At 36.0% G+C, this 17,970-nt stretch overlaps 1 protein-coding gene across 6 annotated transcripts in view; it reads left to right on the forward strand.

The window, feature by feature from the left end:
* MDFIC (MyoD family inhibitor domain containing) overlaps nt 1-17,970 on the forward strand; it is a 54,084-nt gene that overhangs the window by 26,138 nt on the left and 9,976 nt on the right. For 4 of the 6 annotated variants that reach the window (XM_067314975.1, XM_067314965.1, XM_067314961.1 and 1 more), the window contains 2 exons: nt 10,394-10,537; nt 11,786-12,061. In XM_067314975.1, the coding sequence (XP_067171076.1) occupies nt 10,394-10,537; nt 11,786-12,061 (420 nt within the window). Of the gene's footprint in view, nt 1-10,393; nt 10,538-11,785; nt 12,062-16,630; nt 17,912-17,970 lie in introns of those variants that run through there. The other 2 variants (XM_067314990.1, XM_013947706.2) reach the window with 2 other exon arrangements.

The following is a 17,970-nucleotide window of genomic DNA, read 5'->3' on the forward strand; positions in this document are numbered from 1 at the left end:
TGAGTTCTGTCCTTTTGGCAGTTAGGTGGTTTCCTAAGAGCTTTTCTGTTTGGGGCCAAGAAATGCGAGAAGGGAGGCTGAGATGTTCCCTAAGGACTAAGCAGCTGCACGGCACAAAGGGATGGTGGCAGCATGTTGGCTCGCTGATCAGTCGCCTGGTCGTGCTGCTGTTACTGGTGATGACATGAATGCTTTTGTTGGGCTAACGGCATTTATAACCGGTGAAGGAAGGTGGTTTGCATGTGATGTAGTTGCCGTCTTTGCTCTGAGACATGGGTTGTCTCTGCACTTTTAAACCTCTTGGGTAAGTGGGGACTGCTGCTTCAGCTGTGACTTTATAGAGTTCCTAAATTCGTAAAGGACAAAAGGTGAGCGTAACTGTAAACTTTAATGCTGTCACTTAAAATGTTGTTTCTTCCCTGTGAAATCTTTCAGCTTAGTTGCAAAACCTTATAAGCAAGAGTGGAGTGGAAGTTAGGCTCCATAAGCAAGAGTAAAGTGGAAAAACTGACACTTTTCAGTATTGTGAATAATGCTGATAAAACAAAGATTTCATTGCTATATCTGCACTCCATTTTAATAAAATAATTGTGGTTAGTGTACAGAAGAATCTCTTTTCCCCTCAGATAAGGGGAAATGTATAAATCTAAACAAAATACAGAACAGAAGGCTTTCAGAAAAAGGTCTTTGTTGCAGTAAGCACTCGAAACTAATTCAAAGGACAAACATCATCCGAATTTAAATGTTACTTAGAATTATTTTTAAACAAAAGGTGAACTAAATAAGCTTCATGGGCCAAACTATGTAGCTTTATGAGTTAAAAGAAGTATTCCTAATTTAGAATGAAATGAATCCATATGTAATTTTGAATGCTTTTAAACATGCTGAAATAATAGTCCATTTCTGTATGTTAGAGACAAGAGACAGTATTCTGCTGCTATTCAGTAAATTCTGCCGGATAAGGACTTGCAAGTGCTACTGGACTGATTGAAATAGTGTGAGCATAATAATTTCATATAGATTTATATCTTATTTCATGAACAGAGAGGAGAATCAGAATTTCAGCTCATTTGTGGGGAGGAAGAAAAGAGTTGTGTAGATAATTTCATCCTGTTAGGACAATTTACCTATTCCTTCAGATAGCTTAGTATTTTCCCCTTTGCATTAATGCATTTGTTTCTCTGAATTTTTTGTGTTTGTCACTGTTGATCACTGATGTGACACTGTAATTTTGTAGCAGCCAAAATTTGTAACTGTGTGGCTCAGATATCAGAGTTTTCATATGAATTGTTTGAGCAGCTTATGCTTTACTTCCTTTCAGGAAACAAAGTGCATCGTTTTTACAGGAAGTTTGGTCTTCACCAGACACAGTCAGCAATCTGACTTTTGCACTTTTTTAAGGGGTGTGTGCTTGACCAGCAGGCAAAAACTGATTTAATATACTTTTTTATATCAACTCCATACAATGGATATCGTGTATGAAAGCTTTGCCAGGATGATTGCCCAAGTGAGTCAGAAAGTGAACTTCCTACATCATTTTGGTAGAATATAGTAAATAAGTAAGTAAAAAACCATTTTCCTTTGTGCCAAGTATTTGTGGCAATGATCATTTGTTAAGCACATTCAGCTTTGAATTGAATGCACACAAATCTCTTAGTTAATAAATTTTTACTTTCTGAAGCATAACATTTCCCTTCCCTTTAGCATTTGAAACATTACTGTTTAGCTGTGTCAGTGTAAAACAGTCAAACTGACTGTGAGGGAAAAAAAGGGCAGTGAATGCTGATGCAGAGATGCAGTCTTTACTCCATGGCTGCTTGCAGTTTTGATATATAGTTTGGTATGTGAGGGAGAAGGCAAAGAAAATTCAAGCATTTCAGCGACTCTGATATGAGGACTTTTCTAGGTATATTCTCAAGAATCTGATTTGTACAGTTTACACACAAAAACATTTTGGGTGAGGTTGTGTCGTCTCTCTTTGAGGCACACCGGAATGATTGGTTCAAACTAGGGAGAAAGAGCTGTCATTTCTGGATCATCTCAATGCCAAACTAGTGCACTCTATTTTAATAAAAGCTAGTTTTGGTTGTGTTAGCTCTACCTAGGCTTTGTGTGTGATTCAAAATCCTTTAGCACCCTGAAATCCCTGGAGTGCTTTGTGACAGGGAAACTCTTCTCAACCTGTCCTCAAGTATCTCAGCTGCGTGAGACAGGTGAAGGGGGTCCCATGCGGATCTCTGATGCAGTGCTTGCCCTGAGGGGATTCCTATAGCTGGAGGACATTAGTAGCATATCAGTGTGGTAGCAGAGAATAAACCTTTCAGTATGGTTAATGTTGTCCATGCAGATACATGTTGCTTCTCTCTCCTCACACCTTGGTTTTTCAGAGTTAGGAGATAGATGGATTCCTGCTTCACTGTCTACTGTGTTTGCACTTCTTTTTTCTTCCACTGACAGTCACTCTACTAACTATCTGGTCTGCAGGAAAGACAAACTGGATTATGAGGTGTTGTGCACCTCAAATCCTTCCCCTGCTTGGTGACACAGAATTTCCGTTTTCCATCATTCCACTATTGGTGAATGTGGCTAATTTTTGGCCTGGGCTCCTGCAGCCTCTCTGACCCCGAGCAGGAGGGTGAGCATTGTGTTAACTCTAGATCAGTGTGCTATGAAAAGTATGATCAGTTTATTTTCATTTTATTTCATTGCTTATTGACTACTGATTTATCATTTAATTCTTTCCTTAGATGTAAAATTATAGCAAACACTTAAGCTACAGTGAGATTTCACTTGTTTTAAATTTTGTTGTTGCTTCTTCCCTGCTCTCCTCTGCCCTCACAAACTAAATGGTTTAGCTCACTATATATTTTCTCCTTTTCCATCTCCTTCCCTTCCAGTGCTGTCTTCTTCTGGGTGGGTGCCATCTGCTGCTTTTTTTCATTCAATGTTTTTGCTCCACTGTTGCTTTAATAACAAAAAATCCCAAGTTTTAGTCTGTTCCTTGTGGTTACTACCCATTTGCTCCTCCTGTTGTTCCATTTTTCTTGCAGCTGTGCTTTACCTCTTTTTTCCTGTTGTTCTCTGGTACTTGGTATCAGTTGATGCCAAACTTCACATCAGCTCTAGCTTTCTAGAAAGAATAGCAGAGAGAAAAAAAATGCAGCAAAGGTGCCAGAAAAACTCAGATACCTATGTATATACAAATATTTCCCTACTGATCTTCTGTTTGTTTTTCTGCTATTTGTTGATCTCATACTTTCTTTGCTGCTGTCCTGTTTTTACTTCTATTTCTTTCTGCATTGTTAGTTTTGTTAATAATAGCATTGGGTAATACTTAGTATTATAGAGATGACAGAAGACAGAGAAATAAGAACAGTGGGTCAAATTTGTTCTTGCGGTTTAACACTTTTTGAAGTCCTCTGAAATTCTATCACTTATGAGAGTGCAGGAGTGGAAATCCAGGGGGCAGTGAATTTTAAGGAAATTGATCATTTCAGTCATTTGCCTTTTTGTTCTTTTTAAAACCAAGTAGGTTGAGTTTCTGTAATCTTGTCATCTGAAAACTCGGTGTATAGGATCAGTGGAGAATAAATGAGGCCTTTGAATGTCTTCTGGGTTAATGGACAGGCTGCAGAGCCAGGACTGCTGTTTGCCTGGCTTCGTGTCCTATGTTCTTTTCTTACAGAGAATGAAACAGTGTTTGTCTATTCGTTGTTTCCAGGTTGTTGGGGTTTTGGGAAAGGGAGAAGGAGACGCTGGAGCCAGAGGAACTGGCTGTGAGCTTGCACAGGTTATGAGTGTTAATGACATTGAGAGCACCATTCTGTTGGGTTGAGGATATCGCTTCTGTTTGCTACATCCTGTTGTGCTGCCTCTGAGGCAGTACCCAGCAAGGGGTATCCTGTTGTTTCTAGCTTCTCTTTGATGCTTATTATCTGATTTGGGAACAAATAACAGAATGGGAGAGGCAACAAAGCTGTGCTAAATATTTGATTTAATGTCTTAGTTTCACGGGATGCCAGTATGCCTTTATGCAGTGGTATAACCGTATGTTGTAATATGTACTAGTTGTGTAATTGCTGTAATTGTAGCACCAACAGCTTGGATTACTTTTTTGTGTCTAGTAGTTAATTAACCTTCCTTTTAAAATTAGAACTCCAGAAGCAAAGCATTCTGTTTCTTAGTGAAATGGGATCATATTGATTTTGCATCCCTTTGAATCCTTTATAGTTTTGGGGACAGTTTTCACTTTTATTAAGTTATCAATTATTTGTGTTTCAGAAATAGATCACTATCAGCACTTCAAAAATTAAAAAACCTAATTCTCTCGCTCTTAATTTGTATATTACTTTGTCCTCATATCCAATTTCTACAAGCCTGTATGCATTATAAAGCAAGATTTAAGAAACAAAAAAGAATCAAGTAGGTCATTGTGCTTCTTAAATAGTAAATAACATTTGTGGCAAATATAGGAAGAAACAGATATGCATTTCACCTCAAATACTGTTTAAGAAAAACCTTCAAAAGCAATCGATTAATGTGTAAAATATACCAAATATGAACATTGAATGTTGGAATGGTGACCATAAATTAATCTAGCGCTGCATATCTCTATGCAATGTTTACCGCTGTTGTAAGTACTTGTAACACTGCCAAATATAAGAGCAAATACACTGCAGTTCTTTTCCAGTCCTCTAGCAGAATGTATGGAGAGAAAACTGGATAGATAAATTTATAAATGGAAAGCTTGCAGTATAATTTCCCACTTTTATACACAGCTTTATATAGACATTCATTTCCAGGGAGTCTGAGTAGGGAGCCTGCTACCTACAATGTCCTGTTTCTGTGTATGGGGTCTCCTCTTGCATTTTTCACGACAAGCTACAGCTGTTTTCAAGAAGTGAAAAGCCTTGTTACAATAAGAACCATATTCAAGTTTATTTTGTTGTTGCTTAACATCCATTGTGAGATAGTTATAGGTAAATCATCTTTATTTCTAACTTTGTGTTCTAGCAAGAATTTCCAAATCACCTGCAAAGTTTATCACAGATGCCAATATATGTATAGTTTCAGTCTCACAAAAAACATTGCTAATGATGGCAAGATGTAGAAGCAGAATTTTCTTGCCATCTAATGGTAATTAGAAGACAAAATGATATTTCAATTTTGAGATAGCTATTAGAAGTTAAGAAGCTAAAAGTAGTTAAAAGAAGTTAAGGCTTAATTCAGCAATGATTAAGAAATTGTTGTTGCTATCATTAAAAAAATTCAACAGGCATTTCTTCATTTTGGAAAAACACCTCAAGAAAGATGATTTGTAAATGGAGCAATTTACTTTACATTTTCAGTGGGAATGTGGGAATGCCTATCGACTTTGTAAAATTACGGCTACCAGTCCTTTTCACGCTTTCCTGTGCTTCTTTCTAGGTATGTCAGACATCTGTATACAATGTCTGCAACCCTTCAAACAATGCATAAGGTCCTGCAGTGCTTCCAGAGGAAGAAACTGCAGGTGTCTTTGCACGGATTTAGGAGTACTCTTGGCACCTTCTTGTGTACTTGTGTCACCTTCTCAACCCATAACACATGTGCACGTACATTTGCTATTCTAGTCACCCCTTCACAGTTGGAGACCTGATGGGATAAAACCTATTTCTCTTTTGTCCCTCCAGCCCCATTTCTGTTAAGCTTGGTGTTCCATGGATGTGTTTTCAGACAGATTTTAACATATAGTTCTCCGTGTGGATCTTGTAAAACTTGTACCAGCAATTTTACTACAGTGTTTTCATTACAAAGGACAACCTGTTTCATAATTATATATTGTATTCATTTTGAAGATGTTCTCATGTCTTAGAAGAAGCAATTCTAAAAAGGTAGTTGGTGCTGTTAGTTGGTACGTTGTTTTCCTTATAAAGTCAGAATGGTATAAAAAATTCAGTGTAAAAAATTGATTTTGAAAGATAGATTGTACCTTGATGGTACCTTGTTATTTAGTTAATGTATGCTTTCTGTGATATGGAAGCTGCAGTATATGCTATTTATGTCCTAGAAAATATTCAAAAATAATTGCTGACAAAAGCCACTTCACAGGTTGACTCAGAGGTACATCTTGTAATCTGAATGTTAATATTCAGAATAGCTAAGCAGAGAAAACTATTGGTGTAGTTTGAAGATTCATGTAGAGACTAGTCAGGATTTTAGCTACAAAAGTGGGGAGGGAGAGATGTTGAGATATTTGAGTTGTCCCAGCTTCACTGAAATTTTATGCTTATAGGGCATACAGATGTATACAATTTGTAATATTTTTGAAAAGGTAAGATTTTTTGCTGCAGTCAGTTTGAAATGTTGCCTTTTAAATCTCAGGAATTATGTCTTTTCCAGAAGCAATTTGGAATCACCCTAATTTTACTCTAGAATGCAGACAGCTCCTGGTTTTACTCTACAATCCATAACTATCCTTCATGTGCTTTATTTTTCCCCTCAAGCTTAGGTTTGTGTTATGAAGAAGTACTGCTAAAAGACAGAGGCCTTATTCTTACCTACCTTGCATGTGGTCTCTTCAGTATAATGCATGCAGAATGAGTAGGAACAGCCACCACTGAGATAAAATGATTACCAGAGCTCCAGTTAGCATGTAGAGCTGGGCTTTCAGCATTAGTAAACCAAAGCAGGACCTTTCTATTTCCTAAAAAGAGTTTGTCTTCTTATTTTAGTTAAACACAGTTTGGGAGGTAGAGAAGTGTCAAAGGTATTTTAAACTGAAATGGTATTTTATATTTTCTCAATATTTGAAAATGCCAGAGATTATAATTTTTTACATTTTGAAGTTGTGTATTTTTATTCCTCCTTGGCCCACTTGCAAAAATGTTGCTTCTACGATATGTTCTGATATACTGTCATAAACTAAGAAAAATAATGCTCTGGGCTTATACTCAGATGACCGAGGCTATAATCTGCAAAATATTTTTTCCATTGATGGTGTTGGCCTGCATAGTAAACTCCATGGGCATTTGTATTAGCAGCCTTGGAAAAGCTTTTGAAATATGATTGAAATGTGAGGCTACTAATTAGCTGTCTCATTTTTTTTTTCTTCCTCCTGGTGTTTTCTTTTGATTCAGTTTGACTCCAAGGAGTCTGTATTCTCTGTGTGTGTTTGTTTTTATGTTTTGTCTAAAATCCCTAATGATATCTTAAACTGTCCTGTTTTTGTTGAAAGAGTTTGCCTCTGTTTACATACATTTTCCTGTTAAATGCATGCATCAGGATTTTTCTCATAAGAATAGTTTGTAGAGGTATAAACAAAGTATTATAAGTGTACATATATATGTGCATGTTTATTTTAGCTGTTACACATTTCACAGTGTAAATGAGAATGTGCATAGTTACTGCATCCAAAACCATCAAAATCATAGTAAGTGTTTAGTACTTGAATATTTATTCACCATCTAGTAACCTCACAATTAAATTATTTTGTAAAGTCGGTTAAGTAACAGCAGAAGTTATTGTATTAAGGCCCACTTTGCAAGGAAACCAATGACAAGGAAGCAGTGAAATACACTAATAGATTATATGCTATAGCAATATATTGCCTTTTTTATTGCTTTTCCACAGGCAGCAGATTCATGTATAGTTATTACTAGCTACATTATCTGCTAGTTTTCTATCAAAAAGATTCACTCTATTGAATCATTAATCCAATATTTATCATTCTTATTGAAAATCCACTAGTGTTAGCACTGTATAAAATATTGACTTAAATCTACTGGTTTTGCTAAAGATTAAAAACATATTAACCTAAAAAGAACAGTATTTCTTAGGACATTTGAAACTATTCATTGTGGATGTTTAAAATGACAATATTTCTATGTTGTGTGAGGAATGGTGTTTTTTTTTTTTTTTTTTTTTTTTTTTTTTTTTTTTACATCTTTAACATATAGTAAGTGACCAATGCCATCCTAATTCGAAGATGCTGAATGGTCATACAACTCACATTTGAAATTTTGATGTGTATTGCATTAGTTACTGAATATTAAGAATAAAATTTTTGCTCATACATAGAGTGTAAAATGGGATCTTTTGTAGCAGCACACGGCCAGTTTAGAATGATATAACAGGCGCTGAATGTTCACATATCAAACAAAATGCCATCTTTCTGTAGAAAAGAGGTGTCAAAAAGTTTCTTTGTACCTTTAACGCATGTGATTATGTAGTACAAAATGCAGAGTTTGTAAAATTTCTTGAATATACAGGCAAAAAATGAATAATTCAAAACAACTCATAAGTTCTGCATTCTATTGTATCTTTTATAACGCAGGCAGAAGATAGCATTGTGTTCCCAGTAGAGCTGAATTTGCACAAGTTACACCTCTGAAAATGCCAGATGGTCTATGGTCTACTTTTGAGAGCTGTCACATATGTAAAGATTTGAAAAAAGAAAGACAGCTGAATGAGAGAAGTGGATCATTAAAGAGAGAGTGAGAGTCCCTGGGTATCACTGTGTTTTAAGAAGCATTGTGTCGTTCCCCATATTACACTTTTTTTAAGATATACACAACCTTTAAAAAATAAGGTAAAAATATTTCTGTTTTAAACTGAGCGGTTGTGGCTTAATCTTGGAACTGTCAATTGCTTTTGTTCTTTATGCTAGAATGCGGTCATATGGTTCCTAATTGGTTTCAAGTGTGTTTTAACCATAAGATTCAAGTCTCCCTAGTGCAAAATTATCAATAAAGTTAAAATAAATTTAAATTGAGATAACTAATACATTTGGGGTTTTATTCCATTTTGATTTGACCTGTGTATCACATGTGAATACTCTAAAGTCAGTCAGCTAAAAAGTTGTATGTTAATGCTAAAAGACTGAAGTAAGAGTACTTTGGGAACAGGATTAATAAGAAAAAGAAACCTTAGTAAAAATAATTATAAGAGTTAAAACAAATAACTTTGTTTAGATTCCCCAAGATTTAACCATTCACCTACAATTTGACAGAAACAAACATAATTTTGAAGACTGAAGATTGGATAATTTGTCAAGTTATTGTATTGTAATAAAGCACCAAACATATACAAACAATTGTAAGCTGCCACCACCAATTTAGCTGGCTTGAAAAAGGTCATATCTGTCAGTTTTAGAAACTGTGTGTCTAGACACACAGAATTTTTAGCATAGTGTATTACTTTTATTTATTGAGGAAGGTTAACCCCTCCTAAGTAATTCTAGGGTTTTGGTGGAACTGGAATGCTCCACACTTTGGAGTCTTAGGCAGCACAATGTGAGAAAAGCATCCTTATGTGGAGCATGAAAAACTTAAGAATACTGGATAAAGCAAATAAAGCCGGGGGAGTTATGGATATGAACACTGAATTTTAGGGAGTAAAATTTTTGATTCCTGATGTTGCTAATGATTTTATTTTTGACTTTAATTAATATTTTTGACTGACATTGACCATTTTTAAATGGAAGAATGCCTTTTGAATAGATAGAACAAAATCTGCTTTTGTACATTCATGGAAAGATGCCCTGTGCAAATAATTCCTGGTAGTATACTTTTATTGTGCCTGTTCCTGTTTCAGGTAGGAATAAACTCCCCCAAAACTTGTTTCATGGCTTTTATGGTAGTCTGCAAATGTTCCAGAGTCAGGTAAATACCTTTGCTTATGTTTCTATTAATATGTTTGGCAAGCACTAATGCAAGATTGAAAGGAGCTGCAGTTTCAGTATTGCCATCCAAAACTTTATGGGCAACAGTTAGATTATCAAGTATCAGGATAGTTTTGTGCTCCTGCTGTGTTGGCCTGGAAATTCATGAACAGGTAGTGGAATGGAATCATCTTCATCTTTCCTGAAAAATTGTTGAGACCATTATTACAAATATTTCACCCAGCCCTTTCTTAATGCACCAAGAAATTTTCACTTTTGTAAAGTAGGTACAATTAGGGTTACTCTGACCTAGACAAATATGTGGGCAGTCTAGGTGTCATCTTAAAATCCTAACTGCAGTGACTAAGAAAATCCAGTGGCAAGAAGAATGAAGAATTATATTTTTTCAGTATTTAAATTATCTGGGGCTATCTTAAATGGAAAATCTCTCTCTTGGTCTGTGAATGTGATCAGGACTTAGTTTAAGACTTATTTGAAGTTTAATCTGGACAAGATTATGATAGTTGGAGGAAGCAATCTGAGGATGGTATGTATCAGTGTCTTTGATAAAAGGAGTGTTGAGGGTTTGTTAGGCAAATTCGGAACTGAGGAGTCTTTTTAGAGTCCGTGTTGGTGTGGGTGTCGTGGTAGTCTTTGCCCAAATGTTTGGTCACCTGTACCTGTTTAGTGTAGCTGTTTCTTTTAAAGGAAATTAACTATAATTATCTATGCATTTGGTTATCTTGGTTCTAGGATATAATGTTGTGATCTACATAGGAAGCTATACTGTGAAATCGTCTGAAAACCGATGTGAATCATCTGAAAAGAGAATGAGCTGCAGTCCTGAGCACTGTTTCCCTTTCCTACAGATGCTGTCTAATCTCTCTTCAGCTCAGAGTTCAGTAAAATATAGGCTTTTTCCTTGACATTGTATATATAAATAGTTGAATATTGGACTGTGTGAAGACCTCTGTAAGTCCAAGCATGATACCATAGTATTTTGATTAGTGATCGGGCTGATACTTTTTGACTGTGAAATCTTGTTATATTACTATGTGTATAGTTTAATTAGTTTTAGATCTAAGACTGCATTTGTTTAAAACATGAATCCTAAATTGGAAACCAGTCTTTTTTCTGCAAAGCATTGCATAAAAAGCTGCATCTTTTCTTTTCTTTTGATATAGACTTTAGAAATTATATTTCCCATGTTGTTAAAAATACTCTCCTTTATGATATGGTAACACAACAAAGAATGATCAAGTTTCGTGCCATCTCATTAAAATGAATTTATAACAAGCACTCTTGGAGTCTTAACCAGACCACTGCAAATTCCTAGCTTGACAGTTTTTACAATTTTTCCTTGGACCATTTCAGTTTGTAGTCATTAAAAACCCTGGCTGGTCCATTATGGTCATTTTTCAAATTGTGCTTTTGAATTGAGAATTATGGTAGGGGATTGTGGGTTGCCATAGGTAACAGTTGAGTGGTGTTTGAATATATGTTCCGGCTGTTTATTGGATCACCTCCTCCTGAAGACTTTGACTGTTTTTTTTCTTCCCAGAAATCCATGATCCTTATGAGTTTAAGGTCAAAATGTTGTTAGCTACCTCAACGGTAATGTTCTTCTCTAACAGCTTGGTCTCTGCGGGCTGCATCCCCCCTCACGTTGCTGGTGAGGATACTTTCCGAAGCCTGCAGGCTGGCCTGCCTGCGGTTTCACTTCCCTTTCTGCAGCCTGCATCTTCTCTTCCTCCTGTTCTGTCACGTTTCCCCCATTCTTCATTTGTGTCCCAAGGTTATCTCAGTTTTACTTCTTTTTCTCCTATTCCTGAGTTTTCTTTCTTCAAGTTGCTTGCCTTGTGCTTTCGTCTAATTCACAGAGAATTATGAACTGTTTGGCGCCATGCCTAATGAGGATTTCAGGGCTCACATATACATGGGGCACTTTCTGAATATCTAATTACCATTATTTCTAATCCAGAAGTATTTTTTGTTTTCTCATTTTGATGGGGAGATGTTAACTTTTCAGTCTATTATCTGGTAACTGAATAAGAACAATGAACGCTACCTTCCCAGTCTAGCCTTAATGTGTTCAGTTATCAATTTACAATTTAAATTAACCCTTTCTTTTGCTTTCATTTTAAGCACAACCTCAACGTTTGCCTCAGCCGAATACTTCAACACTGGAAAGGGGTGAGGAAGAAACTGGCAAAATACGAAATGGTCACGTGGGTCTGAGCAATGGAAGTGGAATTCACAATGGGGTCAAGCATGCATCGGCAGACAACAGAAAACTTTCAGCTCCTGTTTCAGAAAAAATGCACAGAAAAATTCAGTCCACCTTGTCTGTCAACAGTGACAGCAGCAAGAAGAGTAAAATAAGCTCTGCATTTTCTCAAAAGCCAGGTACTTCACCTGAAGGTAAGCAGAAATTCTTATTAAAAAAACCCACAAACTGAATAAAGACTAGCCAAACCCCATTCTCACTAATAATTACACAATCAACTGAAAATAATTGAAGAGCATGACTCATGCTCCAGAAGCAAATAGAAATCATTATGATAAACACAAGTTACTTTCCCAAAGGAAAATATTAAGTATTTGAAGGAAATTGAAGCAGCGGGAGATTTCTTGTTTTCAAACATTTGGCCACCATAGTCTGATAATGTTTTAGTATCTCTAAGTTAGTATCCTTAACTATCAGAAACTCCTGTCAACACCATCATGGATATACTAGAAATAATGTTAAAGCACTGGTTCAAAAGATAGTAATTCCTTACTTAATTCCGCTAATGGCAGCTTCCATGAAGATAGTGTTTGCTTTTGAAAATGTTCTGTTAGCAGATACTCTGACTAGCCATGATATGACCACTAAATAATAAAATTTGGACTTGTGCTTTAATGATGAATGTGCCTTAAGTTATATTTAGGCTGTAAATAATTTGCTTGAAAAAGCTTCGTACTCCCTATACACAACTTAAATAAGCAAAAAGTAAATAATTTTCCCTACATTTTAGCTGTGTTTGTTTTCACTGCTTGCAGTTACTCTAATGGTCCCGGAGTTCCGGAGCCTGTCCTCAATCCACTGCCTTCCCATTAGCACTAATATACTTGAAGGCTTTGCTGCTGCCCATAACAACGAGGGTGCAGAAGCTCTGTATATTTTATTGGTTTGAGGCAGGCTTTCTTTCAGCATGTAGGTAAGATGGGTGGATGGGACTGGTTGAAAAGTTCTGGGGATGCTGGCAAAGACATTGGTTCTTAGAGAAAGGGGAGACCATACTGTTCAGGGAAATGGCGAAGATTCTCAGTCTAGATGGAAGCAGAAGGATCAGAAGGACTGTATAAAGCAGGCCTGAATCAAGCACGCAGATGTCAGTCACGTGACTTCCCTTGACTTGAACTACTTCAATCAAACCTATTGAGTGAATCTGTGTAATAATATCAGGAACAGCTTCACTCCTACTGTGCCGTGTTCTGGTCCTCCTTGCTGATATTTTCATATATACCTTCAACAACCTACTGTTATTTTTCTGTTGTGCTTTTAGTCCTCTAAAATTTCTTTCCAAATTCAGAATTTGTATTTTGCTATATCCCCTTATCTCTTTCTATTACGTGAAATCCACTTCACCCTCAACCCGGATATTTTTCTTAGTTCCTTTGTGCAGTATTGAAAAGCTATTAATCAAGAGAACTGGAGCGGTTTACATAACTGATATAAAGTGCAGGCCTCTGAATTCAAGAATTTCAGCCTCTGAAAAAGAAATTCTAGAGTTCTAAAGAGACAGTGCATGTCCTGTTCATGCCTCATTCAATTTTTTACGGTAAACCCTTCCTTTTTCTTCTAAAATTATATCAGAATAAGTTCAGTCAGTTTTTTTATGACCTTGGCAATGATTATATCAAACAATTGAATAACTGAAGAAAAAGATACTAATATACCTTCAGATTTAGCTGTAAATTCTAATCTCAGATTTTAGTATCCAACACATGATTGTGAGTGTTAGTTGCATGAAACTGCAAATTGCATTTTTTTTATATACAGTCAGGTGTGGATATTTTTAAGATGTAACTGATTACAGTGTAGATAACTACATTATGTTTTCAAGCTACCTCATATACATACTTGCAAAGTACAGAAATACAGGGTGATCCTTACTATCGCATGTAGTCTCTTGACTCATCTAGTACCTAAGGTTAAGTGTATTCAACCTTATACAACTAATCTTTTAATATTCTCCTTTTGAATGTGGGAACTTAAATATGTGTTCTGAATAGCATGGCCCATGCTGCTAATGTCTGCTGCTTTAAGTTTTCTGTTACCAGTCTGAGTGAAGCACAAGTTTTATTCTGTGGTGATTAAAGTGTATCTAGGGTACAAAGGTTGCCTACAAAGGAATATTTGTTTAAAAAAAAGTTTTATTTTTGCAATTTTATTTTGCTTTACAGTTCTCTGGCAGACTTTTGTATTTGGGTTCATACATCTGCATGTACTCATGAACAAACCTTGTGACAGCTTCTTCAGCTTGTCAGTAATTCGCTCTGTGGGGCTGCATTGGGGAACTGTAGGCTATTAGGAATATTTGTATCAAGCTCTTACCTTGCACAAAATATCAATATATACTTGATTTGTTCTATTATCACGGAATTGTTTGATAAGATGCACAAGTAGAGACCCTAGCAATGGTCAGTTGCCATATATAAAATAACACAAAGAACAGATTGCTATTTAAAGAAAGATAATTTATCCATCATTTAAAAATAATTTTGTTTATATACTTAAGCAAATGTTAACCCCTTATGACTACTAGAAGGTTATACTTAAAAAAACTCATTATAATTAGACAGGTTATTTATTCAAAGGATTTCGATTCCATTTAAACTAATAAATATCCTTGACAAATACATCTAACTATACAAAACCAGAAGATGACACTAGTAAGTTCTGCAACTGAGGATTGTATAGACATCCATCCAAAATATTATACACAAATTATTTTGAACTAAACCTCTACAGCATTTTTATATCATGGTTCATATCTTTCTGGGCACAGAGGTATTTTTGTGAACAGTTCTCTCTTACTTCGGATCAAATAACATTTTTGTAGAAACTGTTGAAAAGGTTTACAGAAAGATGAAGGGGACTATTTGTAATTATTTATAAATACTGTTTATCTGCTTGCCTTTGCTTTAACTTGTGTCATGTTAACCTCACAAGCCATTGGTTACTGCTGAAGAACTTCTGGGCTTGATTTTCTGCCCTGTCTTCAACCTTGAGTGCTGCTGCTGTATTGCTGGTCAGGAGAAGAACTGTGGGGTTTTTTTTTTTGTTTTTTTGTGTGAAAAAGTGAAGCAAAGTGGCCAGAAAAAAGACATTGAGTGTGTTCTCAGAAGTGCTTCTTTCCAGAACTTAAAAGTCTGTATTTCAGAATAGTATAGATATTTAGCCTGCGAAGAAGGGTGTCCCACATGAATGAAAAGGACATCAGAGTGGGTGTGTAAGATGCAGAAATGAGAATATCTGAGAACAAACATGACTTGAGAACAGACAGCCAGGGAAAAAAGTGGAAATAGTTGCAAGGATAGAGTCAAGAATATCAAAATAGGATTGGTGATCAGGAGAAACTTAGAAGGAAATAAAAGTGAGTAAGAAGCCTAGAAGGTTTCTGTAGTAAAGTAAAATATACACGTGAGCTTTAGAATGATAATCCAAATGAAGCACAGACTGGGAGGAATGCAAAGATAAATTGCGTGTGCAGTAGTTTTCAGAAGATAGATATCTTATTATTATGACACTACACCGAAGATGATACGCTTTTACAGCAGTAAAGTGAGATATCTGGTTATCAAGTTGAGTTTAGACCATAGGAAAGAGAAAGTATTTTCCCCGGGTTCTTCCTCCTTCCCAAAAGCTTCATTTTTCTTGTTTCTTCTTAAAAGACAAAGTGTGAGTATTTTTGCAGCATCACACCTATTTGTAATGCTGAGTAAGTCAATCTGGTCATGTCTGGTAGTTATTTTGGCCTAGAAAGTAATATCTATTGACAGAACGGAAAACCTGGTAGTGTTTTGAAACAGGGTAGAGTCAAGAAAGATCCAAGCTGTGCATAAGAGTATTTGGGCATTTATTTAAAAAGTTAGCAAATGCTGCATGCTGCTTCATGTACTGCAGACTTCATTGTATATACTGGAAAGCTGAAGTCCAAAGTTATTTTACCTAGGAGATCACACTTTTTCATGAAGAAGGTCAGAACTACTGCTATTGTTCTTCAAAGTACTAGACAGCCCTAATGCAACTATCAAAAAAAACCCCAAAAAACAAAAAAACAAAGAAGTTCACAAGTTATTTACTTATTGTTCCAGCTCCAAATTCCATTTGTACTGTAGATCGTACCTTGTGCACTTTAGGAATTGGGATTGTGCTGAAAGTGCTTAAAATGCATCAAACATTTTGGTAGTAGCAATAGTAGAGAACTTCTAAAATCTGCCTTCTTAAATGATCATGTATGCTATGGAGTCATGTCAGAATTCCAGAAATACACTGTTTAGAAACCCTTTCACATCCAGTGAGGCTTAGGAGGGTGTAAGTCCACTCACTAGTTAAGTTCTTCCTCTCCATCTATTATTAATCTATATTGTCCCTGAAGAAAACTTACTCTACTCTATATCTTATATCGCAAAACCAAAGGAATTATGAAATAGTAACACTGTGGTTCTTTAAAAATGAGTTTTTAACACTGTCAGTGCAGATTTTTTTATTCAAAAAATATTAATAAGATTTAATATGATTTATGTCAGAGGTGTCACAGTTCCTCCAAAACTGTGGTCTGTAGAACGCTGGCATAGTGGTCTGAATCGTCACTCTCTTGCACCTATTATGTGTAATACAGAAACACCTTGGAAACCTGAAAAAGCAATCATAAATGAGTAAAAAGATGGCAGTCTAGCTGCTTTCAAAAGTTTTTTTTTTTTTTTTTTTTTTACTTATAGACAAGGAAGAGGAGTAAGTGGTACATGTCCAAAGCAACCAAAAGAAGGAAGGAAGTCTAAAGGAGAGAGCAATGACAGACCTGGACAGTAAATCTAGATTTTAGAAAATGAGGAGAAACAGCTATTTGAATACATACATATATATGTATCAGAATGGTAGTATGTAAGTAATAATGACATATACAGGGTTGGAGGAGGAAGAGGAAGGAGAAGCTGGGCAGCAGAAGGGATGGAATAGGAACTAAATTACTGGAAAGGGAGACAAAATGAAGTAGACACTAATTATTTTGTAAAAAACGAACAAAAAGTTTTCCTACAAAAAACAACCTAACAGTATTTTCCTCTTATTTCCACACTGTTATTAGGGAAATTTAAAGAATTGTTCCTGTAAGGTAAAAATAATTGGTGCAGTGACAGAGGTTTTAGCTATCTCTGATAATGAAAAACTAAGCTTGAGAATTTTGCCTTTATACATTCAACTTGGTGTTTTCCTTATGAAGCTTCATGATGTGCATTTTTTAATCATAGTGATAATTTACAAAAAGTAATGGTGGAGAGAGGGAATACAGGCTTTAATTCAGTATTGAAATGGAGCTTGCACTTGTGGTCAAGTTGCTGTGACCTTACAAGTTACTGTATTTGCCTGGGTGGTTACCACCCCTCAGTTAACTTGTGTGGTAATTTGAGGTTAGGGCAGTACTTCACATATGCAAAAGGCTGCTGAGAGCATTCATGTACACAACTACTGTATTCATCTGGTAACGGTAGCTTGTTACACTATGGATTGTGGATCATGAGCCTGACTCCTTTATGTATGGTGAGACCTTTACTTCATTCCTCCCCAGGCTCTCTAAACTGGATTGAATGACTGCTAGAAGGTATGACAAGCTGTGAAAAACTTGAATATAGTGTGTGGGGGGGAACTTCCTAGTATAGGCACTATAAGATGTCTTTCCAAGGATATTTTTTCAAGATAGGTTGCAGGAAGTGTAACCAAGCTAGATGGAGGAGTGAGGCAGATGAAGAAAGCCTGCAGTACGTGGTTGAACGACAGAGGCAAGGGAGGCCCGTCGCCAGATTTAAGTCACTGCTGGTGGTTTTACAGGAGCAAGGCCTGAAGCATCATTTTGACCTTCTGAATTGTAGCCTGTGCTACTGCCCTTAGAGATGCAGTGCAGAAGTTTCACCCAACATATATATTTTTTTAAATCAGATGTTTAAAATTAGATATATCAAGGTTCACTTGAGGCAGCCTTTTTTGTTTCTTGTTTCTTTTTTTTTTTTTTTTTTTTTTTTTTGATACAAAGAACTTCATCATCTTGTTCTAGATGTTGAATCCA

The sequence above is a fragment of the Apteryx mantelli genome, chromosome 1, assembly GCF_036417845.1.
Source record: "Apteryx mantelli isolate bAptMan1 chromosome 1, bAptMan1.hap1, whole genome shotgun sequence".
NCBI lineage: Eukaryota > Metazoa > Chordata > Aves > Apterygiformes > Apterygidae > Apteryx > Apteryx mantelli.